The sequence below is a fragment of the Aquila chrysaetos genome, chromosome 11 (genome assembly GCF_900496995.4).
Source record: "Aquila chrysaetos chrysaetos chromosome 11, bAquChr1.4, whole genome shotgun sequence".
Lineage (NCBI taxonomy): Eukaryota > Metazoa > Chordata > Aves > Accipitriformes > Accipitridae > Aquila > Aquila chrysaetos.
The window spans coordinates 29377775-29403153 of NC_044014.1; the positions used below are offsets into that span (position 1 = coordinate 29377775).

The 25379-nt window shown below is 39.1% G+C and overlaps 1 protein-coding gene across 2 annotated transcripts in view; it reads left to right on the forward strand.

Annotated features, from left to right (window-relative positions):
• The first annotated feature begins 3119 nt into the window (after positions 1-3119).
• The window catches only part of SH2D4B (SH2 domain containing 4B), an 88975-nt gene continuing 66715 nt past the window's right edge, over positions 3120-25379 (forward strand). The window contains exon 1 of one of the 2 annotated variants that reach the window (XM_030029595.2): positions 3120-3194. Coding sequence is in view for 1 of the 2 variants with exons in the window: in XM_030029594.2 (XP_029885454.1) it covers positions 17075-17258 (184 nt within the window). In the remaining variant the exon portion in view is untranslated. Of the gene's footprint in view, positions 3195-16406; positions 17259-25379 lie in introns of those variants that run through there. The other variant, XM_030029594.2, reaches the window with a different exon arrangement.

The window sequence follows — 25379 nt, forward strand, 5'->3', positions numbered from 1 at the left end:
AATGAATAATCAGGAAACTCTACAAGGAAAAGTGTGCTGACCAAAATGATGAAAAAAAAGATGTAGAAAAGGGTGATATCTTTTAGTGAATAATGTGTTAAGTGTGAAAAGCTGGATTTACTACTCAAGTCAGTCTTTGTTTCCTGTCCCATCTTTACTACTTGAATGCAATCTGTAGTACTTGAGGGATAGGAGAGTTGTCCTTTTCTACGCATTCATGAAGTACCTAGATCCTTCAAGCCTATTCATTTTTTGATAGTTTTGTCTGTCTTTGTTCTTCCTTGCTGCAATTTTTATGTACCACTTCTTGCTTCCTGTTTTGTGTGGTGCTGGTGCAATAAAAATATACATACGCCCACAGATTTTTATGCTTTTTAGTACAGAATAAAAATATCAAATAGAAAAGCAGCAGATGCCTGTCAGTTAGCCTGAATATCTTCAACTGAGAAAAAAACACCACCATTATCCTGCCTTTTCCTTGACTCGCATTTCAAAGAAGCTTATCTGGAGTTTTTCAACAATGGACAGAGACCTGAAGGAATTGAAGTCTGTGATTTTGGGGACTAGAAAGAAACTCACCTTTTTATGAAAAGGCAGATGAAAAATACGAGTCATTTCAGTCCTCATTTTAAAGAGATGCTTCTGGAAGGCAAAGATATGACTTACAGGAATAGATGTGATAGTTTGTGATCCTGTCTGAATTTAACTTCAGTCAGGAAGCTTGCATGTGAAGATTCAAGTTGGTGGTAGTGATTTAATGCTCTGGTTTCTTATTTTGTGTGAGACATTTTTATGAGGCGCACATACTAACGTTTCTCAGAGTTGTCAAAACACTATTCCTAGCCTTCTTTGGTGCTGTAGTGCAGTTGTGGAAGAAATTCAGATTAGCTCTAAGTCATAAGCACCGTTAGTCTCAGGACGATGGCCAGATTACTGCGTGCTAAAAAGTAGCTCTATTCCACGCATACTGGATTTGGATTTATTATCCTTCACTCCCATGACATTTTAAGGAGTGGTGTTGGGACAAAATGGTTGCTGCGATTTCAGTCCGGAAGGTCATTCACACTCTCGAGTTTCACTTCTGATTTGGCAGTCTTGTACTTCTGTTGTGGGCCAGCACAAGCCTTTATTGTGATACTGTTTCTTGCTGTTGTGTATGTTTATTTGGAAGTCTGGTGGTTTTGTACAGGGGCTGCCAGTGGAAGTCCTCAGGCTGCTTGAAAGGCCATTGCATACACTTTCACATATGGAGCTGCTTCTGACCTGCTGTGTGGTAAGATTTATTTCTTTGCAGGTTTTAGTTAAAGGGGTTAAAACAGGGTTAATACTTTCCCCTCTCCCTGGAATATTGAGGCCTTACTAATTAGGCAGTGAATAAACTGACTTGTAGTGAGTTAGAAATCTGTGAATTGCATTAAGGTAGAGAACCTATGGAATCTTAATATGCATGCTCTTGAGTTCTGCTCAGTGGGGAAGAACTGTAGATCTGTGTGACCAAAGGACGCTTATTAACTAGTACAACCTTCTTTTACCTAGGAATCCTTTATTATCATGAATACAGGTCAGATTTCCATTCCTTGGTTCTCTGGCTGTAATGTATAGCATAAGTGAAATCCTAGGTTGTCATTGGTTCACAGTGAGAGTTTTTATTCATATAAAAAAGAAAAAAAAAAAAGAGAGAGAAGGGATTTTAACTTTTCTATAGGTTCCCTAGCTTTGTTGAGGCTGGGAGATGTCATGACCTTCCATATAACTCACTTTTAAATTCTTTTTGCCTCAGGACATTGGTCAAGAAACTTTCTGAGAGAAAATTAATAAACTTTCTAATTCCTTTTCACAGACTAAGGAATGGTTAAAGGAATGTCAGTGATGATCTGGAGGGTAACTGAGAAAATCCCTTGTTTAGGACAACTGTTCTGCCACTATGTATCTGCAAAACATTGTAGGTGGTGTGTGTACCAGGCAGATTTTAAATTAGCTATAGATTTTTGATTCTTCCCATCTGGTTCAATAAAAAGATAATTTGCCTCGTAACATGTGTTACAGTAACAGCTGGCTATACAACACCAACTTGGCTTCAGAAAAGTTTTTTGAGGTTTTGACATTTCATTTTCTACTATGTTGGGAAGATTTTGGCTTCATTTTTATGTTTTCGCAACCAGAACTGTACTGGGGTGTCATGTCTGGAATCGAAACCTTGGGATTTCAATTAGAAGACTGTGCATACATATCCAGCTAGGCTGCTAAAGCTGGCTTGGGAATGGGCAAATATACACCTGTGTTCTGCCTGCTGTCTGCTGAGAGTAGGTTTTAAATGAGAAATCCCCCAGGTACATCAAAGACTTCAATATTAGGGCTGGTACAATGAGAATATCTGACTTTCATGAAATGAAATGTTAATTGATAAGTCTCTGAAATATTTAGGCTTTCACAGTCAAAACCATTCTGATAATCTCTAATTATTTCCACCCATGTTCGACAGCATGTACAGCGCAAAAGGAAAGCTGGATCCTGCTTTCTACAATTAGTACCTTTATTGCTCAAGGAGAAGGTTTAAAAGCAGGCATTAGATTCAGTTGTTTGTACTTTTTCTCTGTCAGGCCCAGAGAACTCAAATATTTGTCTCCAGAATCAAAACAACACTGTAATAAGTAATATTAGTGAAATACTCAATATCTTCTATGCGACTTTTTAATTTCCTATTGTTATATAAATCCTGCTGTTCTGTTTTATTTTATAATGGAGATCAGAGGAACTTCTTCACTGCTGAGATTAATTTTTGGTGTCAATTCTTTTCTTAGGTCCTCTGAGTATTTGAGGGTTTACTTCCTGTAATTTTCATTAATAGCTGGTTTTTTTAGACTGGTTCTCTTTCAGTTGCACATGCGGATGTTCAGGAGATGGTTTTCAAAGCCCACAGAACAAATTCGGACTTGAGGTGCTCTATTCCTAGCTCTCTGCCTCGTGAGGCAGAGAATATTTTAACATCAAGGGAACAAAGCAGGTCCTACAGCTCAGCTGTATAAAAAGTGACCAGAGTCCTTGCTTAGGGATATTGGAGGTTCATTCCAGCTGACCTTTGGAGAAACTGTAGAAGATATGGAACACCCAACCATGCTTGTTCTTTGTTATAACTTCCTGACATGAAATACTCTTCAAATCATTTGAGAGAAGAATTGCCTATTCTTAAATAGGTATCTGAAGAACAATAAAGCAATCCAGTAGCTTCTTTGTTCAGAGAAAAGGGCTGGTGCGTTATGCTTATAGTATTGTAAAATTGCTTGGAAATTAAAAAATTTGCATTGGTATTGTCGTGGTTTAACCCCAGCCGGTAACTAAGCACCACGCAGCTGCTCACTCTCTTCCCCCCTGCCCAGTGGGATGGGGGCGGGACGGGAAGGTAAAACTTGTGGGTTGAGATAAGAACAGTTTAATAGAACAGAAAGGAAGAAAATAATAATGATAATAATAACAATAATGAAATGACAATAATAATGATAAAGTAATTGGGATATACAAAACAAGTGATGCACAGTGCAGTTGCTTATCACTCACTGACCGATGCCCAGTTAGTTCCTGAGCAGCGATCCGCACCCCCAGGCCAACTCCCCCCAGTTTATATACTGGGCATGATGTCCCATGGTATGGAATATCCCTTTGGCCAGTTTGGGTCAGCTGCCCTGGCTGTGTCCCCTCCCAACTTCTTGTGCCCCTCCAGCCTTCTTGCTGGCTGGACATGAGAAGCTGAGAAAAAATCCTTGACTCAGTCTAAACATTGCTTAGCAACAACTGAAAACATCAGTGTGTTATCAACATTCTTCTCATACTGAATCCAAAACATAACACTATACCAGTTACTAAGATGACAATTAAATCTATCCCAGCTGAAACCAGGACAGGTATTAATATATATTTTTTAAAGAAAACATGTGAAATGATTGAAACTACCTGAACCTCTGGCTTTGTAGGGCATAGAAGAGCCTGTAAAATGCATTGTAAATCCACAAAAAAGATTTATTGCTGGTACGTATGAACTTAGAAAAGGCAAAGGAAGGATATGTGCAAGTATTTATGATGCTCAGAACTGCTTTTATTCTGCTGAGATTGTGGATTTACTTCATCTCATTCGACTTTGGTGATGGCAATATATCATTAGACATAAAAAGTTATGAGATTAGGGGTTTTCTTTTAGAGTGGAGTTGCATATATAATTTTTTACAATACTTGTCAGATAAAGGAGTGTGTAAACACAGAAACATATCCTTATGTATGATTTTGCTTATTGAACATTTAGCAAAGACCACAAAATATCTTTGCTCACAAGAAGATCAGGTATCATTAATGGTACAAGCTATTTTGTTGAAATATAACAGCTGCAAAATACAATGATATATCAGTAATGGAGAGCCACTTTTGTGTTAACCTGCTGTTGAATTTTAAAAAGGAGAACTTGTTCATAATGGAGAATAGGCTATATTAAGTCTAAAAGTTTATGAATTCTTGGGAGGCAAACATGATGGAAGTCTGGATCTTGGTTGCAATTTCAGAATTTCCACCTGTCCAGCACCTGTAGTCCTTAAGCCACACAGGGATCCCTCTAGTAGAAGAGTTTCTGATTGCAGATCCAGATTACAATATTATTTTTGTGGTTAAAATCTGGGATCTCGCTTTATTAAACCAGGGTGTAGTCTGTTTATTTTATTTTATTTTTAGTTTGTAACACTGTTAGCTCTTCCTTTCTCTCTCTTGTTTTTTAATGCAGGTCTGACTTTAAAATTACTTTCTATATCAACCGTTGGCATCTTCCTGCAGCTGCTTTTTTTTTTTCTAAATATGCAATTTAGTCCCTGTTCTACATACTGAATGTCCGTGGTGTCACTCATAGAGAATACATATACTGTCCATCTTGCTCCACTGTGGATTTTATTTCTAGAAAACAAGAAGTTTTAATGCAGCATTTTTGTAATGGAACAATAACAGCTAAAGAAATATGGTCTCTGAATATTTTTGTTGAATTGTGTGAAAAGACGCTGAAATAGAAAGGAAGAAAATGCAATAAATGACAATCTCAAGGACCTAGTCTTCAGTTTAGCTGAGCCAAACTCTTTATATAGCCTTGGGGTCTGTGGGAGGGGCCTGGAGCAAAGTTGGGGCAGTTCAAATTCCTGTGTAGCCTAGAGAAGCCTCAAGGTTGTTATAGTGCTCTACCTACTTTTTCTTGGCCCAAAGGGACCGGGTTATATGCATCTTTTCTCTCAATAAGCCACCTGTTCTATAGCATCCTGCAAATGCCTTGTAGCTTGCCCTTTAGCTGATGTCTGCTTGTTTTTGTGAGCTGCCGTATAGACTGTATGGAGCAACACAACCTATGGAATGGGGAGTCCTTTGGAAACTAGCGAAGCTGGTTGTATGGTCTTTGTGGCTTCCAAAGAGCTATATCGGGGATAAGAATTTGGCCTGTATTTCCCTATTCCCCTACATTTCACATAATATTCCCTTGTACTTATTGGACTTTTTTCATGGAAGATGCAGTGTCTGATCCCATTTCTTCAGTGACCTACAAAGCTTTTTAATATTACACACTCTATCTAATCCCATTGATTTTACTAGAGTTGACTATACAGCATAAAGTTAAGTGCCTGCTTCAGTCTATATTTTCATTAACAGCTGGGCCTACAAAGAAAGAAGACTGCTGGTGACAAATCTGCAGGCAAATACAATAAATTTTAGAGAGGGATAGAAAGCTGCTTTGTTTTCATTTCTACAATAGTTACGTTTATAAGGATTATTACTTTATATGATCAAAGTAAAGACTAAATAAAATTATCAGCACAAGTGCTGCATTACTCCAGTGCCTTCTGGCAGTTATCATGTTTAAGTGCTAACTTCTTTGTGCTATTTGGTGACAACTCCACTTGGGAGCAGTCTGTCTCACTCTTGGGTGAGTTTATAGATTCATAGTAAGTAAGCCAGAAGGGACTATTAGATCATCTTGATCATCATAGGCTATTAAAACTTCACTCAGTTATCCATGTAGCATTTGTTCTTAAGGCTGGATATAACAGGTCTGTGCCTTTTCTGAATTCCATAGGAGAAAATGGAGTGGCTTCATGGGGATTGCTGGAGCACTCTAGCACTCAGAATTGATGGTTAATTTAGTTTGCAAAGAACTGTTTGTGGTGCCAGTAGAGAAAAATGAAAAACTTCACGCTAACCTGGGCCTTCAGCTTCATGTGAGTGTATGACTAGTCTCACTGTGAGGCTGATGATTATCAGTATAATTTAATCAAAGGAGCTGCTTGTATCCATAAGATGTAGCCTACTGTATGACTCAGTTGAAACTCCCAACAGTATTAATGTAAAAATTTCCTCCTCTAGTAAATAAATCACATTTCACCAATCAAATCAGAGGGACCAGGTCTTCCTCCATAGTTCAGACTCTGAGCCAGATTGCAGTTAGTTGTGCTAACTATGAGAACTTAGGAATGACTAAATTCCCGGATGCCTCATTCTTACTTCCATAAACTGATCTCATCTACTTGCTTGCTCTTGTGAGGAATAAATGATCTTTTCTGCCTAACAAGTTTAGCTGGGAGGTAGCAACACACTCAAGGGCAGCGTAAACCCAGCTTCTGCGGAAAGGCCAGCCTTGTGGCTAGTATGGAGAGCTGGGCCACAGGCTGCGCAAGCAATGGTCATAAGATTGTGTGCCAGCCTGGCCTGGGCAATGGAGTTGTGAGGAGGGGAGTGAAAGAAGGCTAAGGAAAAAAACAATGAGTTTCTTTGTAGTTTGGAGCAGAACAGTTAGTTAAGGCTTCTGGAGTTCATGGCAGTGTGGATGGAGGAGACCTCTGAGCTACCTGGTTGTGCACTTAGGGCAAGTGGTCTGTGGAATAGAAGACAGGACCTATTAGGATGGCAACTACTAGTGTGGAATATGGCAAGTGAGCCTTGGTATGGGATATCAGAATCCTGAAATATCACAGGAGCTGAACCAGTGATGTGCCAACAAACTTCCAGGAGTTCTAGTTATTCCAGCTGTAATGAAAATGAACCTATAGGCAGCTGCAGTCAACTGTGAGTGACTTTCAGCTGGAGACTTTAACCATTGCAGGCATGACTGTGCCCATGACTAGAGTACATTTTGACAACTGAAGTGCAGCAGCTAACTGAGCTCTACTCCAGCATTTTGAGGGCAACTGACAGCAGTTTCTTTCATTCAATACTTTGCAGAGAATGCAAGAGATGTGAACTGCTGATGAACTATACAGGTAGCAGTGAGACAGTAGAAAAATGTGAAACAGTAGTGCACTGTCTCCCGCTTGGACTGCACACTCACTGCCTGATGGTAAGATAAAGAGGTACTTAAAGAATTCTAAGATGAGCACATGAAAATAATCTTGTTTGGCAATTGGAGATAGTATTTTTTTTTTTTAAATCTCAGAATATCCTCTTGAGGGTATGTAGGTGGCTTAAGATGACTTAGTAAAAGGAGAGAAAGACCTGGAGCAATAGCCATAACCTGCTCGAATCCATTGTTACTCAGGAATGGCTAGAAAATTTGGCCAACATATGGTAGTTGTCTCTTTGCAGGAACTAGCTGGTATAGTACAGTGGCAGTTTTTCCAAAGCAAGAGTTTCTGTAGGAAGAAATTCCTCAGTCACCTGAATACTTTAGTAATTTTGTGGCCGTGTTGTGTAATGTATTTAATATAACGAAGTGTATTACTTCTCTATATTTGGAGAGATATATATATACATGGAGAATGTAGAGGGGCTCATCTTCCTGTTGGGAGAGGGGAAAGGTGGGATACCACAGGGACGGTACAGTCCTCTGTTGCAGTGAGAGGAGCAGGGATGAATTTACTTGAGCTGGTCCTCTTTCTCAGGACATAGCTACTGACAGTGGGTAGAGGCTTAGCGCAGGAAGCAGCAGTAGAAATCTAAAATGCAGAGGCTTAGAAGAAAGGAGAAAATAAACAAAAGCGTGAAGAAGCACTACGTGGCACTGTTGGAAAAGAATGAGGAGGTAACTATGATGACTGAGCATACGACAAGAGAAGAGAGAATGAAGGGAAATAGAGCTGCTCTTACTTCATAAGTCTGCCATAAGGGATTGATAGGGGCACATCCCTATTGTGAAACTTGGATCTGTCATGATTTTGCAAATAGCTTTGAAGAGTGTATTTTCTGTCAGGTGAATGGAGCACAGACATGAATGCCAAAGCTGCTAAGGCTCGTATTGTGAAAATGAGTCAGTGGGCTTAATCCAGGTTTTGTGATTTGAAACTGTGAAGATGATTGGGGGGGGGGGGGGGGGGGAGAAATCAAGTAAGTTTCAACAATGTCCTGAGCTGTTCTTTGTCCCACAGTATGACAGGAGTGGAGAAGGTCTTAAAAAGGGTATGAAGAAAAAGGGAAGGATTTTCAGAATACTTTAGGTACTGCTTTTTAAACCTTTTGAACAGCACCTCAATGTCAAGACATGGAAAGTGCTGAATATGATCTGCAGCAGAAACTTAGGGGTCTTTTGTGGCAGAAGTTTTGCCACCTTAGGAGGTGGGCAGCAATGAAGCTGAAAATTAAAGGGCTTTAAAGAACAATATGATGCCAAAATGATGTTAAAGAACAATGTGATGTTTGTGGATTTTTCTACCTGATCCTTGAAAACAAAGAAAAGTCTGGCTTCTTATGGTGAGTGAAATATAAAAAAAAAAAACCCAAAACAAACCCACAAAAAACCACACCAGAAACAAACCCCAAAACAGAAATCATCAAAAGTTTGTTGATGTGATTCAGAATGGCAGCTAGCTTTGTCTAGCTGGATTGTTGATCAGGTCTTGCAAACAAGAGTCTGATAGTCAAGAGAAATCCTATATAGCCTCCATGCAGAATATGCTCTGCCTTTTGTAAATCTTTAGGACTTTATTGTCAGCAAAGATGATGAGAATAAGAAGTGGCTTAAATGGGCAAAATGCTATGCCCTGAAAGAAAATCACTTGCATGATGCCACTAAAGCAAGACATTTTGTATATAAAACTGATGAGTCATTTAAATGATTAAAAATTTTCCTATTGGTGGCTTTCAATTACACAAGTAATCAATTTAGCTGCCATAATGCAGTGTCTAATATGATGTGAAGTTGATATGATATGACTGCTACATTATACATAATGCAGCTAAATTGTACCAGGGAGTATATTAAAGAAAATTAGCTCTCACGTGATACGTTTTGATGCACTTACGGTTAGATGGAAACAGGTGAACTTACTGAGCATCTTTGTAAGTTAATATATATCTGAGAGAAGAAACTCACATCATTGAGAGCATGATATCTCTTGGGTAGCTTATTGTAATGAATTTCATTGAAAATGTACCAAACGCTGGAATAATTTCATGTAGCAATTAGGTCATGGGATCCACAGGTCTCTTGGACTTTGCAGATACACAAAGCGAATAATTCATGTAAAGGAGAATATTGAATTCCTGCTTGAAGATATGTATCCTGTAGTTATGCAGACAGCTGGGTCTTGGAAAGGTGTGTGCTGAGGGCCAGGGGCAGAAGAGCAAACTGTGCCAGTATTCTTTAGGTACCTGTCTATACTTGGAGTTTCATCCTAGGTTAACAGTTCATTATAAAGATCAGATGGAGGTAAATCAATAAAAAGGCAAAGTGTGTAGAGTCTTAAGAAAAGCCTATCACTCAGGAGTTGAAAGGCAACCAGTTCTGCTTTGAAGAGTCATGGATGGCCTCCCTCAGCTACGGAGACTTCTGCTGAGAAACAGATGGACTGATGTATTTTGTACTTAAACAGCACAAAGCTGAACTGCAGTGTGCAGTGTAAGCACATGCTGTGTTTAATACAGTGAAGTATAACATCAGGATCTGACATGAGCAAGGAAGTGTAAATAGGAAAGCAGGGGGTAGTGCATTCTGCATATCTTTTTGAACTAAGAAATTCCTTGGAGACTGTTGCTAGTGGGCCTTTTAATCTATGTTAAGACTAGATGCCTACAGACACTTAGTGAGCTGTAATTGCTTCCTAAGTAGAGCCTGCTGCCTGCCAACCAAGTACACCCCATTCATAGCTGAGGGTCCGACCTGAAGAGCTTGATTACTGTTTTGTAAATAAGATACGCACCAGTTGAATTAGACAGCACAAGCCAAGTGAGAGGATGGTAGAGTACCGAGAGCTCTGTTGTAGGTAACTGCAGTGTGTGCGAGTGTTTTGCTGCCTTTTTCTGCCCCTCCCCTGCGAAGTATCTCTGTACAGTGCTTGGCTTACGGGACACTAGTTGTTGCTTGCAAGCCTATGTACCATGTTTTCTCAGATGAATTCTCTCAAGGAAGCTTGAGGTTTTTTCTGTTTGGTTTACTTTACTAGCTTTCATTCTGAATTATTTTAATAGTGGATGTTTCATTCTCTGTTTGAAAAAGTTATGATGGGACTTGCCCAGCTCTTTGATGTATTTTGCTATTGTGAGTGTATTAATAGCAATAAACATTAAGTATGTGATCTTCTAGTTTGGGTTGCATCCATGTCTATTACTATAGAGGTATTAAAATTAAAACAAGTCTAAACTTAAAGTTGACAAACTGGTATTGACCTCAGACCTTTGTAATGTAGGTCAGAATTTCAAATATCTACTATCAACTTGAAGAAAAATTGGAGTGCTGCCCTTTCTACCCAGCTTCCCAAATCTCTGATAAATTGTGCTGAACCATGCAGGCATTACAGGCTCCAGTGTAATTCTGTGTACAACAGCTGTAGCACAGAACACAAAGGGATAGACCTAAAGTAATCTTGCTGGGTAGGATTGCCACGCTGCCAGGCAAAAATAATCACTGATGTGACATCTTCTGAAGGGCAAGTAGTGTTGCAGAGTACAGAATTAACCTTGGGAGAGTGGAGTAATGACAGATCGCTCTATTGTCTGCAGCCCTGGACTTCAAATACTACTTTCTCTGGGTTAGTTCCCATCCCTTTTCTGTCCCTACTGTTAGTGCTATCTATATTTGTGACTGTCTAATTTCTGCGAGGAGCTGAGGAGTAACAGATTTGAATTTTGGGGAAAAAAAAAAAATCTGATGAGACTCCTGCCACTGTAAATCACCATTGCACCATTAAAGTCCCAAGTTAGCATCACTTCCCTTACAGCTATGTGACTGACAGTATGATAAGACATCTTTTCTCATTAATTGGTTTATAGTTCTTCTGCTGCATTTAATTTCTTTAAGATGGGGTTTTAATCGATTTCATTCCTATTTTGCTATACAGACCTCAAATTTTTTCTTTTTCTTTTTTTTTTTTTTTTTTAATTATGGCAGTGCCTTGTAGAAATACCAGTCTTGAAAGGGTACAGAGAAGGTGACAAATACGCAAAGCCAGTCCATGCTCCAAAACACTTCGTAGTCTGATTTACTGATACTAGCCCCGTATGGAAAAGGAAGGTCTAGGAAAACATACCCTCATTCTTGCTTTATGTGATGCTTTGTGATGGAATAGCAGCTTCAGGGAAATGATCATTCTGATCCAGCTGCAGATTGTGCTGTTGAGGAGCTCATTGTAGCCCTTAGAGGGAGCCACAGACTTAGCTATGGAAAAGGAGGAAAACCAGGCAGGTTTTGTTACATCCATCTGTGATAGAGGAGGTGGGGAGGGGATGGTTCTCAATTGGTTTTGGTTTTTTTCTAGTTTTTAATTGAACAGCAGTGTGTAAATCAGACACAAGACTGGTTTGTTGTGGTGACTGCCCTAATGTATTTGCTTTTCTAGTGATGGTTTTGTAGAGTTTAGAAGGCCTCAGACAAATGTTAATTTTACTTTTCCCCTTTCATGTTGTCACCTCCCTCCTGCACCATTCAATTCCAGCTTCCACTGTTCTCCTTTTGATGCTGACACAGCAGGACTTGAAAAATTCAGATACTGAACATTGCTTCCTCTTAAAAAATGAAAAACATAAAAAAAGACACAAACCACAAAAAATTGATTAAGGCTATGGAGTTCAAAGTCTAGAAAACATATGATTGCCTTTAAGGAGAGAGGTTCATTACCCCTCTCTCTTTCCTTGTAATATGTAGGTTATGGCAGAATATTTTTATGTAAATGGCTAAAGTAGGTTATATGACTGTGTTGTAAAATCCAGATGAACATGCTGTTCTGCTGGCTCAGCATTCATCAGCATTGCCAGTGAGCTATTCAGTTCAGGGAATGGAGGGTGCACATGCTTGGAGGAAAATGGATGAGGAGATTTGCAGGCCTTGGCCTATTAAGCACTTCCCCTTTTCTTAAAAGTAAAATTAAAATGTTTTTTCTCTGCCTTTTCCTCACCCTTCCTCCCCCTTCCCCAGCAGATGAATTCTAGTGGCAGTGCTGAAGACTGCTTAGCCAGAAAGATGCTATACCAGCGATGGGACAGAGTGTGTCTAGTCCCAGAAGATACCGTTAAAGATTAAAGGAAAGTCCAAACTTAAATTTCAAACAACTCTAAGCTGCTTGCAGAGACTGCTACTAATTAGAGCATCGAGTTGTGTGGCAGTTACCATAAGGTAATGACTGCCAACAAAGAGCTACATTAATAGTAATCTCTTATTTTGTGTATAGGCTGTTGACACGTAATGTCTTTCTGTAATGGTTTTAGCTTAGTTTGGACTGTTGAACTAGGGGTAACCAAGATGGAAGAGCAACGGAGAGGTCATTGTCCTTCTAAACTATTCAAAATACTTCCTAGAAAGGCTGGGAAGATGCTGAATGTCCACAATCAGGAAGGGGCACCCTTACTTCAAATTTCCCTGCTCTTCTGAGTCATTAATTCATCCATATCTTAATCAGGTCTGGGAAAGGAAGGGAGGAGAGAGAATTTTTATTTTGCAATAGAAAGTTTTATTTTGTGTTTTGTCTGAGTTATGTCTGGTTCCTGGCTGGAACTGCAATAGGAAGTTTTATTTTGTGTTTTGTCTGAGTTATGTCCGGTTCCTGGCTGGACCTGCAAAGCTCATCCATTGCAAAATATGAGCTAATCCTAGAAGTGGCAAGAGTTTTTAAAGTAGATTTGGTGTTTCATCGAGGTGGCCATTTTTTGTTTTGGACCTCATAGATTTTACGAATTTTCTGAGAAATCAGGAGAATTCATGATAATTTCTTCGTGATAACTCAGACTATTCATTTGGAATATTTATGGAAAAGTGAACTATAATGAGAATCAGTGTCTACTAGGTTAAAAATCCAGTCTTGGATTTGCATAGGATACTGCTGGGAATATTTAATATGCAGACAAACCAGTTCACTGAGATAGCCAAGAGAGAAGCAGCCCTTTTATCTCTTTAACAGGACCATGTCTTCAATGAGGAGAAAAATCGTTTTCTAGTAGACAGGTGCTTTCTTTCCCTCTGACAGAAGGTTTAGAACTGGAAATTCTGTTCTCATTTATGCAAGGAAATCTGTGACCTCTCATTTTTTGACTTTAACTATGGTGAGTGAGTGTTTTCTTTGAATTTTTGATTGTCAAACATCTCGCTTATCAGAATCTATTAATTTTTACCTGAGGTCATTCTAGAGATCGTCATTCATAGAGGAATCAAGTGTCTAGCTTTCTCTTAGTGAATAAGGTGAGCAGGAAGCAGAGCTGCACAGATGCCTATGTCTCGCTGGTCATCTGGTCATCCTGACACCTCTGTGTGTTATGGGAGTGGGCTGTGAAAACAGTCTATTTTAAAGATCACTAAAGGCCGGATGTGAGGAGGGCATTAACATCTAAAATGATGCCTCCCACAGGGGGACAAGCAGTGTGGAAAGAGAATGTTTTTATACATATATTCTTTTTCCATCTTCCCCATGATGGTTATTACAAGGGGGCAGATGACTACATTTTCTGTAGTCAGGTTTTTTTATCCCTTGTAGTGTATGTTTGGGGTCATTCTGCCTGCATCAGAGAGATCATTTAATTGTTTTCTAATAGTTCTTCAAGAGTATTTCTTCAGAGAGGAGAAATGTGATTCTGAAAGGATTTGTGTCAGATACAGAAGAGATTTGAGGTACCGGAATGGTGGTTAGTGACTACACTTCATTGTCTGAATTATTTATTGCTCCTTAGCACTTTTAGTCTGGCGAGGGTATATGGAAGGTGGACCTGCTGTCAAATTCTTTCATACACTGCAAGGTGCTCAGCATAGACAGGTTGGGTGTTGCCAGCTCCTGATGAAGCCAACAGGCTAGGCCTAGTTTGGGCCAAATACTTCATTGGCCCAAAATATTCAAAGCTTGTATTTCTGGGAACACCATCCAGCATTAGTCTTTTCTGATAAGTGGAACATCAGATGGTTTCTCGAGCATGCCTAGTATTTACTTACGTGACTGAGGTTCTCTATACCTTTGGGATCTGCAGGTAGGTAACCATCTCTCTCCTTCCATTCACTCCATTCCCAAATTGTTATCAAATCAAATGTTAATTAGGAAGGGACTGGTGAAAACACTTGATTCTTCCCATTGGTCCTCTCGGATTTTCCACCCCATAAAGAAACATAAGTCTTAAAACAAACATAGCTACCAGTGGAAGCAAAGGGAGAGATTTGATGAAAAACTGCCACCCATGTGAGAGTTCAAAGACCAAGAGTTCTAAGGCAGAGTATTTTTATCTTGGACAAGAAACTAATGGAAGATTTTATGATGTATCTTTCTACTTCTGTTGCGTGTTGGCTTATGTCAGATAGAGTATTTCTTTATTTTCCTTATTTCCCCTTTGCATTTCTGCAATTTTTTGTTTTCGGGTTGCTACAATCCAAAGAAGAAAAGCTATGACAGAGGAGGTTGATCAGATTCATTGCTGTGATTAGATGATAACACTTCCACATGTGACTTTTATTTAAAAAAAAAATTCCCACACAGATTAATTCCACTTGATCATTTGGTTACCATTCTTAAATATTTTTGGTGAATAATCTTAGGCAATGGGTTGATCGTGAAGTATTCATTTCATCTCCTTGTTCTTGCTATTTTTGTTGTGTGATTGCTCGTTGAACATTACCAGTAGTTTCCTGAAAACTTGTTTGTATGCCATCTTGTATCTCCATCCTGAGCTACTTCTGCAGCTAAATGCAGTTCAGAAATGGTTCTTCTTATCATGCTTAAATGCACATAATCCTTGATGAAGAGTTTGTTCTTTGCACTGTGATCGCTTCTGATCGGGATTTGATTTCTGTTCTGTGAAGTCAAGTAAAATAAAATAAGAAAGATGACAAATGGGTAGAACAGCAAAACTGCTTGCCCTGAAGCCTTTGCAAAGGCGAGTCTTTTTCAATTAGTGCCAAAATGTGGAGCCAGAGCTCTAATATAATTGAATAAAAGCAGAGATACAAAGGCCGAATCCCCCAGGCTCTCCCCTTTCTATACCTGACCAAGTAAAATAGAAGAAAGAAGCAGTAACAAAGTCTTTCTTACCCTAATTTTTTCTTGCCAAACTGTATTTCTTAAAAAATAAAAATAAAAAAATTAAAGCATTTTATTTTAGGAGACAAAATCTGTACATAAGAAGAGATCCTGAATTGCAGAGTGGCATGCATTTGAACTGAACCCTATAAAGCCCAAACGTGATGGGTTCTGAAATTCTGCTTCAGCTGAAGGCATCATTCAGGTATAATCTTTGGATTCCTGCTTCTAGGTGATACAGTGTCTTGTCTTGAATTACAGTTTAGGTCAGATATATTTTATGCCTACATTAAGATGATAGTATTTTGCATACATCAAAAGAATGTTACATGAATAGATGCATTAACAGTGTAAGGTTTTGAATATGAGGATCATGGAAATCATTTGACAGATACCTATCTATAAAGAAGGCTTCTCGTGAGGAGATCTCACAGATCTGCTTTCGCTCTTCATTCTTGTGTAAACACCATGCAGTGGGACGCGGCTCAGCCTGCACACGTCATCTGTGTTTTGTTGTGACTCCAAGTGTCCACATCGTGGTTCTCTTGAGAAGATGTCCCCTTCCCACAGCGTGCCACCGCTCCCCGGGGGAGCTGGGCCCCTGCCCAGTGCAAGCTGGCTCTGGAATCCAGAGGGTTTGGGGTTTGGTTTTTTGGTGTGTTGTGGGGTTTTTTGGACACAATTAAGTGGCTGTTGGCCCTGGTGCTGAAATCAAATTATTTTACTGATTTTGGTGAAACTCTCATATAGTGAAAAGCCACAGTTGGCTTGAAGAACAACATTGTAACTTTCTCCACTCACAAAGTGGAAAATAAATCAACAGCAGGACTTGCATAGTCTGCATGAACTGCTGAGAATTTACTCTTGTTTAATTAATATTAATTTACTATTTATAAAGTGATAACAAGAGTCTTGTGGCTTTTGTTACATCTGCTTTTAATTTTAGAGGCATTTTAATCCATTTGCTGCATAACAATATTTGTCAACACCAGGTAAATAGGACCTCTAATATGACCTACCCTGCTGAGACTAGTTAACAGGCTAGACTGGGAAATAATATGCAAACTCATTTCTTCTCTCTTATCAGAAGAGATCAGTTCCCAAAGTGACATAGATATTGTTGGTGTAGGTGATACCTTTAACCATGACATCACTTTAAACCCCTGGGCAACACTTACACCCTTGGGAGTGTATTGCTGCTAAAGGAAACCACTTGAGCTGGAAGTCCGAGACTTTCTCTATATTGAAATTCCTTCCGCTCAAGGGAGCAAAGCCGATGGGTTCAATCAAGAATCTCTTATTTTTACCAGCTTGCAGTCAGGAGCACTGAAGTGACTTTTTTCCTTATCCTTGTTTGTTCCTCCCCCTTCCTTTCACTTGACACCTGTCCCTACCTTTGGAAGATGAGATAAGCAGAGGACTCTGTCCCTGTAAGAGACGAGGAGCAGAATATGCCTACACGAAGAGGGCCAGAGCAAGAATCAAACCTCTCCTGGGCAGGCTGGTGTGGGAGAGCTCCTTTGCTGCAGGTTGCTTTCTGGAGTGCTGTCAGTGGGGTTTTGCCACTGTAGTGAGGATAATTGGAAGCAGGTTTATCTTCTTTTTTTTTCTTTTTTTCTTTTTTTTTTTTTTTTTTTTTTGGAGTCACCATGCTGCAGCAAATTTTGCATGATATGTATATTGACCCTGAACTCCTGGCAGAGCTGAATGAAGAGCAAAAGCAGATCTTGTTCTACAAAATGAGAGAAGAGCAGCTGAGGCGCTGGAAGGAAAGGGAAGAAAAAGCACGAATGGAGGAGGCTGTGCTGAGAAAGACAGCGAGGCGCAAACAGAGTAAGATTTGTGACCTTCTTCTATACTTAAGAGCTGGGGATGGTGGGCATGCAACTGGCTATGGTGCGGCATGCATCTGGAAGAGATTACAAGGAAGAGTGCCAGCTGTCCCCATAGGCAAAAAGACAGTCCGAGGCAGCAAAGGCACCATGTTCCTGCTCCTTGTCTCTCAAGGCTGGTTCTTTCTCCAGGGGAATAGTTTAGTGTGGGAGTAAGGGGAATTGTTTTGAAGTGTCTCTTTCAGTCAGGAGTCACTGCTCCTATTCTCTCAGTGGTAACAGATGTATCATGACCGAGTTTCCCCTCCACTCCTAAGGCTTTTTTCTTCACCTACCATCCCCACCCCTCACCCTCAGTCACGCAAATGGCAGTCTTGCCTGTGCTGTTGAGGTTCCTTGACTTGACATTAAATGTTTCCAAGGGGCTGGAGCAGGAGATAAATTCATGATTTTGAGCTTGTTATGAAGGGCTGATTGTGAATAAGATGTGGCATCAGAACAGGCATACCATATGAGACTAAATTTCCAACTGTACTAGTAAACACTCTCCAAAGATTATGGCTACAGAATAGGGTAATAGTGGGGCAAGCATATTAAAAAAAACCAAACCAAAACAAAACCAAAACAAACAATAAAAACCCAACCAGCAACCAAAACCAAAAAAAGAATAAAACAGAAATGTGTTTTCATGCAGTATGTAGTTAAACTGTGGAGCTCCTTCTACAGGCTGCTATGGATGCTAAATGTGTGTGTTGACTTAAAAAACAAATAAGCTAAATCATGGAAGAAAATATCAAAAAAAGAACTCCAAAGGTGATTTCCAAGTGTCTGGTCTTGGGTCCAAGTGGTTTGGAATAAACAGAAATACTTATTTCCTTGCTCTCTTCTCTGAACAAGTGGCTTCCAGCTCTTTTCCCATTCACAGGATGAAGTTGTTAGGCTGAGGCAAGATAGAAAACATTTTCATCTTGGAAATGTAGTTGCAGTGATTCCTCACTCAGCAAGGAAATGTCACAGAGATATGCCAAACATTCCTTTCCCTGTAAAATGCCAAAGATCTTATCCTATCTTTAAATCTATTAAAACTTGAATATTCAAAATTTCTAGTAATTTGGGGTAGCTGATTTTGAGAAAGCGCTCTAATAGCTATGTGACTCTGCAGTCAGTGTTTAAAGTGTTGCTCATCTTAACACACCTATGCTAGAAAGCTTTGCTTGGAGCCCCTCAATACAGATAGATTATTGGATTCAGTTGTCAGGCTTCTTAAAACGTTTAGAGCCTCTGAACCCTACAAAGTGCCCATTAGATAGTTAACAATTCAAAGACTATCATTAAAGAAACGTGTTTCAAAGCAAAACTAGTTTCCAAGACTCACTTGAAGCAAAGGCCTTTATGAAATGATTCTAGAGTAAGTTACAATTGTAGCCTTAAAATAAAGGGTGAACATTCAGAACACCCTAATCAGCCATAATAGGAGTTTAAAATGGCCCCTCAGAGATGGCAAGGTGGATGTTGGAAAGCCTCATCCTGTTTAATGTCTATTTTCTTCATGTTAGTGTACTTACTGTGAATGGCACTATCCTAAGAGAGATGGCATCAAAATAGCTTCTCTCATACAACACAAAAACCTTGTTCATTTTGATTGATTTGTAGCCAAGAAAAAATTAAAAATGTAGTTCAGCTCCATACACCAAAACAACATTATATCATTGAGATAATCGGTATTATGCTCATTCTTTGAGGAAGACAGATGCAGAAAAATCTAACTGAAAAAAAATTTATGTGATGATTTGTCACAGTGTTGACACCTCAATTTCCATATATAAATTATACATGAAACCTGTTCAGCTTCCTACTACATTTTCTAGGTAATTAATTTTCTGATTTATAAAGAATAAGAGAAAGGAGAGCAGCAGAGTAACCTATAGATTATATTTGCTCTGACAAAAGTATTCACGAATACACATGGAGTTAAATTTCACAATAGCTCATATCCATTTTACCTTCTTAAATTGCCACTTTAAGGTATCGCTTAGGTTTGACTTTTGCCCACTGTTAGAAACTTTCTCCTTCCTTCAGAACTGTATGAAAGAACTGATCTTACCGATTTTTTGTAGAGAGTACTGTTGGAATTAGATTTGCAAGTCAGTTATTTGGTTCTGCTGAAAATATATTTTGACTTCCATGAACTGATGTGGGCCAGAGTTACAAAAGATAACTTCCATCTTTCAGGCATGCTGGTCATCAACTATACAGAAAATTGTAACTGATTTCTACTGTACAGTTCCATAATATGATGGTAAATGGTCTCATAGTGGAGCTAGTTTCTTGTAAAAGAAAAAAAAAAAAAAGGTGAAAAAAGTCAGCCAGAAATTATGGTGTAAGATAGCAATTACTGTGCAATAGTTTTGCCTATATGACTCAAAGGGTCGGAGTAGATGACTGTAATAATCCTTTCTTATCTTAAAATACGTGATTTTTTTTTTTTTTTTTTCTAAAAGACATTTGGTATCATCACTTTTTGGACCTTGAAGCTGCTTAGTTTTCAGTTTCTACTGATGTATAAGCAAATTCCCAAACATTGTCCCCCTGCTACACAGCGTAGAATATGTAGTATTTTTATTCCTGTTTAAAATTAGTGGCTACCAGGAAATTTAGAGGTACTGCAATTACATGTTCTTTATTCCTTTGAAACTGAGGGATTTGAGCAGTTTCATCCACAAGGTTTTGCTTTTGACTCTCTACTGCATGACACAAGTTTTATGTTTGTGCTATTTTGTTGAAGCCAAGAGTTACTCTAGGTTTACAGAGGTCTTTGTAACCTGACATATAGTAGAAAACAGAGATGAGACTTCAATATCTCTAATGTTGTGCCAAGTTTCTGAAATTCTCTAGCTGACAGAAAAATGTATATGTTGTTTGTGAATACAACATAACATTTGTATAAAATGATTTTTTACTAATTTAATCAGAATTATCTTTATAGGACTACCTTTCAAATCCTTCTGTTTTCCTCATAGTTTGAATAGCTACATATGAAAACTTTCCCCCCCTTCTCCGGGATGGGATAGGGTGAGATAGAACAAAAGGAATTAATGACAATGGGCAGTTCTTTAATTAAAAATGCTCAAAAAAGTGCTTGGGCTTGATCTGATTCAAGAGCTTACCTGCAACGGTACGTGTGAACCCAGCAGCATAGCAAAAGGGGTGGATTTTTTGAAACAGCGCAGTGATTGTGAATCCAATTTTGATTTTCTACAGTGACTTGAGGATGAAGGGCTCTTGTGCAAGGTTTAGATGTGTTGTCTTACAGAAACCACAAGTGCACAGTTGGGGAGGAAAAAAGTGGCATATGCAAGTCAGATTGGCCTTGTGCTAGAGTTAAAATCATCATCAGCTTGAGGGAATGCTCGTCAGTGTGATAATTTTTTCATTTCTTGGAAACTAACTAGCAAAGGCCCAAAATCTGCAGTGGTTTTTACAGAAGCGCCACCGAACACAGATTGTCCATAAATGTCCATTTCAGTACTATGAAATTTGCTTCTTAGAAAACAAAAACAAGTCCAAACCATGAAATAAGATGTAAGTTGTTGAGAGTGTTTAGCAAGCCAAATAGTGCAACAGTCTGTGTAATTAGTCTTATTCTTCATATCTAAAGAAAATAATATCAGCCACCTTCAGTAAATGCTAATTTGTGCCGCCTCTTCCATTTGGATTGTTTGGTTTCATGAGTCTTGAGGAAAGGTTAAAATTGAAATTTGTATCAGAGTGAGTCAATATTAATGAAATTTTTTCACTTTGGGGGTGAATGAAATGTTTTCAGATTATTCAACAGTTTTAATTTATTCCCTTTTTAAAAACACAGGTCAATGTCTAAAAGGGAGCAATATCTAAACATCACTTCAGAATGAGATATTTCCTTTAGAAGATATTCAATAAACTGTTCCCATGTTTTTGCTGTTTGCACCTAGCTTACATTTGTACCTTGCTTAAAAATATGAGTAGAATTTGAGCATCATTTGGGTCCTCCTAAAACTGCAGTGTTTAGTGAACTTATTCCAGGTAAAAGAAGTATTTCGTAGCTTTAATTAAATCATGACTGCTGTCTTCTAGTGAAATAGCTTCACAAGTGAGTTGAATTCCTGGACGTCCATCTCCAGTTCATTTACAAATTACTCCTGGGCAGATCTTTCAGGAACATATTTTCATTGTAATAAAACAGGTTGCCTTTTCTTATTGTGCTAAAATCACTAAGGGAAGTCTCCTCAAAATTTCAAGATCCCTTTGGGATTTGCTGAGAGTTGACTGACAGGCAGCTTTACAGTATGCAGAGAAACATATTTATTTGATTAGGCAGGAGCCCTCTAACTCAGCTATATGCTGAGTTGGGAGTAAGTGAAGGATCCTGCCAATTTGGATTTTGACTCTGATGCAGTATCCAGAGCTGTCAGCATACCCAAAATGAGATCTCAAAAACTATTGAGCATTAGGTAGCTGAAGGACAGCCATGTGGGAGGGAAGACAATGCTGGTCTGCTGCTGCTTATTCTGACATTTATTGATTGTGAACTGGAGCTCATGATGTTCAGACAGGAGCTATTTGTAAACACTCTTATTTACCTGTCCTTAACAAGAGTAGCTGGGAGAAAATTAGGCAGGCTTATCACAGCATGGCTAGAAAATAATTTCTTTATCTAAATGGCATTTGTGTTAGAAAATCATTAGAGAATAGATGAAGCTGTTTGGAAGCATGTATTTCAAATATCACAAGTGGATGGTTAGAGGATGCATCAGTGTCACATGTGAAGGCCAGTGCGTGGGCGTGTGTTTCAGTGTATGTGTGAAGGGTGAGTGGGTGTACATGCAGTGACATTTTTTCTATGTTTTTGAACTCAGAAATGTATTCCTCATTTATACTAAGGCCTCTAGACACCCTGGTAGTGCCTTGCTAAGATTTTCTCTCCTACGGAGACGTGCTCCTGGCAGTGTTCATTGTCTCTTTCCCTCTCTTATTGGATATGGGTCTAACCAGAGACATCAGACTTGAGTATTTCTGAAATTTCTGGCTTGAATTCTGTAGAGCCCTGTCTTCTGTTTCCAATTCAGATACAACTGAAAAAGTAACAGGAGAACATTAGCGAGAACGTTAGAATAATTTTTATTAGGGAACTGAGGCAACTAATTTGAAGTCATTGGAAAAGTTTTAAAGTAATATTCACAACATGTATAGCAGCTTGTGACATGATGCAGTTTTGTTTGTACTGTATACCTTGGGGCCAGAACTCAGCTGCTCAGAGCTCGAGCTCGGTGTGGCTGTGTACTGAGGTATGGTTACACAGCAGCTTCTAAACTGTCTGTTCGCTTCTCCGAACCTGGGGCTAGAAAGAGACCTCCAACCGCCATATGACCTAAATATGTACCAGATGGAACAAATCCAGAGGGACTTCTCTGCCCTCCTAAGATTAGCCATAAGTCTGTGCTTTTTAGTCTCATATCTTGCCCTGCAGCCGGCTTCCCTGTTTTGCAGAAAAGTGACAGCAGAATATCGCTGGACGTTTCTCTTGCACGTGTGCGATCCTCAGCGCTCCTGTTGTCTGAAGCATCTGGCATCAGCCGCTTTCTGAGAGAGGCTGCGGGGTTAATTGAGCCACTGCCACGGAGAGCATTCCTGTGTTTCTCTACGGCATTGTGTTCCTCAGCCTGTCTGGGCACAGTGGTGTTAGATGGGCTTTCTTGTACATACTGGTGCTCTGGTAGTGATACAAGGTTGTGACTGTCTGCAGGCTCATGAATACTTGATATGGAAAGAGAGCAGTACTGCGGCCAAGCTAATTCAGTATTTCCTTGCCGATTTTGCCAGGTTTTAGCATAAATTAGTAAAACATTCAAGGACAGAGGCACGAGGATTGGGAAGACATGGGAAAACTCAATGTATTCTAGTCGGCAGTGGATTTAGCCAGACGCTGATGGTGGTTCATTAACTTTCGAGTCCACTCATGTGCTGTGGCGCTGGAAAATCTTGCTGTAGTGGTATAGTTCTCCCTGCTTTTGTGGTCCTGTGTGCCTGACAAAAGGAGTCACGCTGCCATTAAGTAGGGGAATCTGGTGCCGAACGTGATCCGTAGTTCTCTGTTCATTCTGTGACAGAGAACCCTTATCTGACTGGTTTGACTTACCAGCAGACCCTGAAGTAGCCATGCAAGCTTGTTTTTGTTTATTCTTCAGCAGTGGGAAAATCTGGATGCTTTGTGATACCTCTGTGTGAGAAAACAAGCCCTGTATATAGCTTTTGCTCTTTACAAGAGGCAATTGGGATCAGGAATCAGAAATTATAGTGCTATGTTCTTGTCTTCATTTTTTTATGAAGAAAAAAAATTCGAATGAACGATACTGATGAGAATTTTACAACCTTCAACTTTGATCTGATGTTTACCTGCATTTTTATACTGTTCACGGTGAAAGGGTCATTACAATGGACAGAAAGAGACTACCTCTAGATTGTACATAGTTAGAACAATGTCTTTAAGAGTGAGTTCTGAATGTTATCTCCCAGTTGAAAGTGGGCAAATTACAAAATTGTTATGCGTAACAGCGTGCCTTGGCTGGGGAGCCAAGAAGATATCTGGGACATACTAGATAGAGACCACATAAATGATACTTTATTTCTCTGTTTCTTTTTTTTTTCTTCTTCTTTTTGGTTTACAATATGCAAACCTGTATATATGTATTATATATATATATATATACCAGGTGATAATGCAAACCCACTTACCTTTGAGCGTTATGTACAGTTATCTTTGCTACATTTGTTAATTACCATAGTCTTATTTGAGTAACTGTTTCCTCCCTTAATGTTTGCTCTCTTGCAGTCACTCTTCCTTTATTTGATCCTGCAGGGGTATATTGCAGCATAATTATTTCCATGGTAACATGCTGTAATTCCATAAACAGAAGATTGAGTTTGTTATATGATCAGGAAGCAGCTGGAGAGCCATGAAGGCTGATTTTTCAGCAACGCTGAGATCCTGCAACCCTTATTGATATAGTAATGTAAATCAGCTGAATTTCTTTCTCCCTCTGCAAATCCTTCTTTAAACAAAAAGACACACAACACAGTGTTGAAATTGGAGGGTGTGTAAACTGAAATGTTCGGGGAATGCTTGAGAAGTTCAGAATTTTCCCCCATTTTCTTCCTGTTTTAAGAATTGAAGTGAATGGTTTTTTTGAATGTATTCTTGGAAGAAAGGGGTTCATGGTCCTTTGACTATTAGCAGTGGCAGACCACAGAATTAATTATAGCAGATCTTCAGTTTATTGTGGGATTATGTTATTTTCATTACTTTCATCATTACCACCTAATTATTCTAGATGTATTTTAATGGATTTATGGCAGTTAATGTTTGGAAAAGTGCATTCTGTCCTTTGAACAGTCTGTCAGAAACATTCACAGTAATTTCCTAGGTTTTCTCCTTAGAAAAAAGTGGAATTATGTGTGTGTATTTGTGTGTTCGTATAAAAAAGAAATATAATTAAATAAAATACTTGTACTGGGTAAGCTCAAGGAACTGAGAACAGCCTACAGCTCACATTCTCATTTTCATCCTAATCAATGTGGTTCTAATACATGTCCTGCAGCTAATGAAACTCTGAATGGAACCTCATCTACCTTGCAGACTATCAAAATTCAAGCTCCTACTTTAAGGAAGCCATTAAAATCATTTGCTCAGAAAGTCAAGGGTGAAACCTCATGTAAAACACATTGTGCTTAGACCAAAGTATACCAGATATCTAAACTCCAAAAGAACAAAAACCCCTCAACCCTACAAACACACCAATCTCCACAAGCTACGTTTTGTCTCTGAATGACAAAAGTAGATCAGGCTGATCAGCTTGATGTCAGCAGTGAATGTTCATGCAGCCTATTTCAAATACAGAATAAATTTCAGGAGCCTTTTTCTAGTGCAGAGAGAGAAAAGAAAAGGAATATTTTCTAAAGAGAGAGTCAAAGGATGTTTGTATAACTCCATAGCTTTCCAGCGAGTAAGGAGAGTCAATTGCTGTTGCAGAGATCTGTGGCTTCCAAGCAGGAGGAGTATGGTGGGAAGCCCAACCTCAGAGAAACA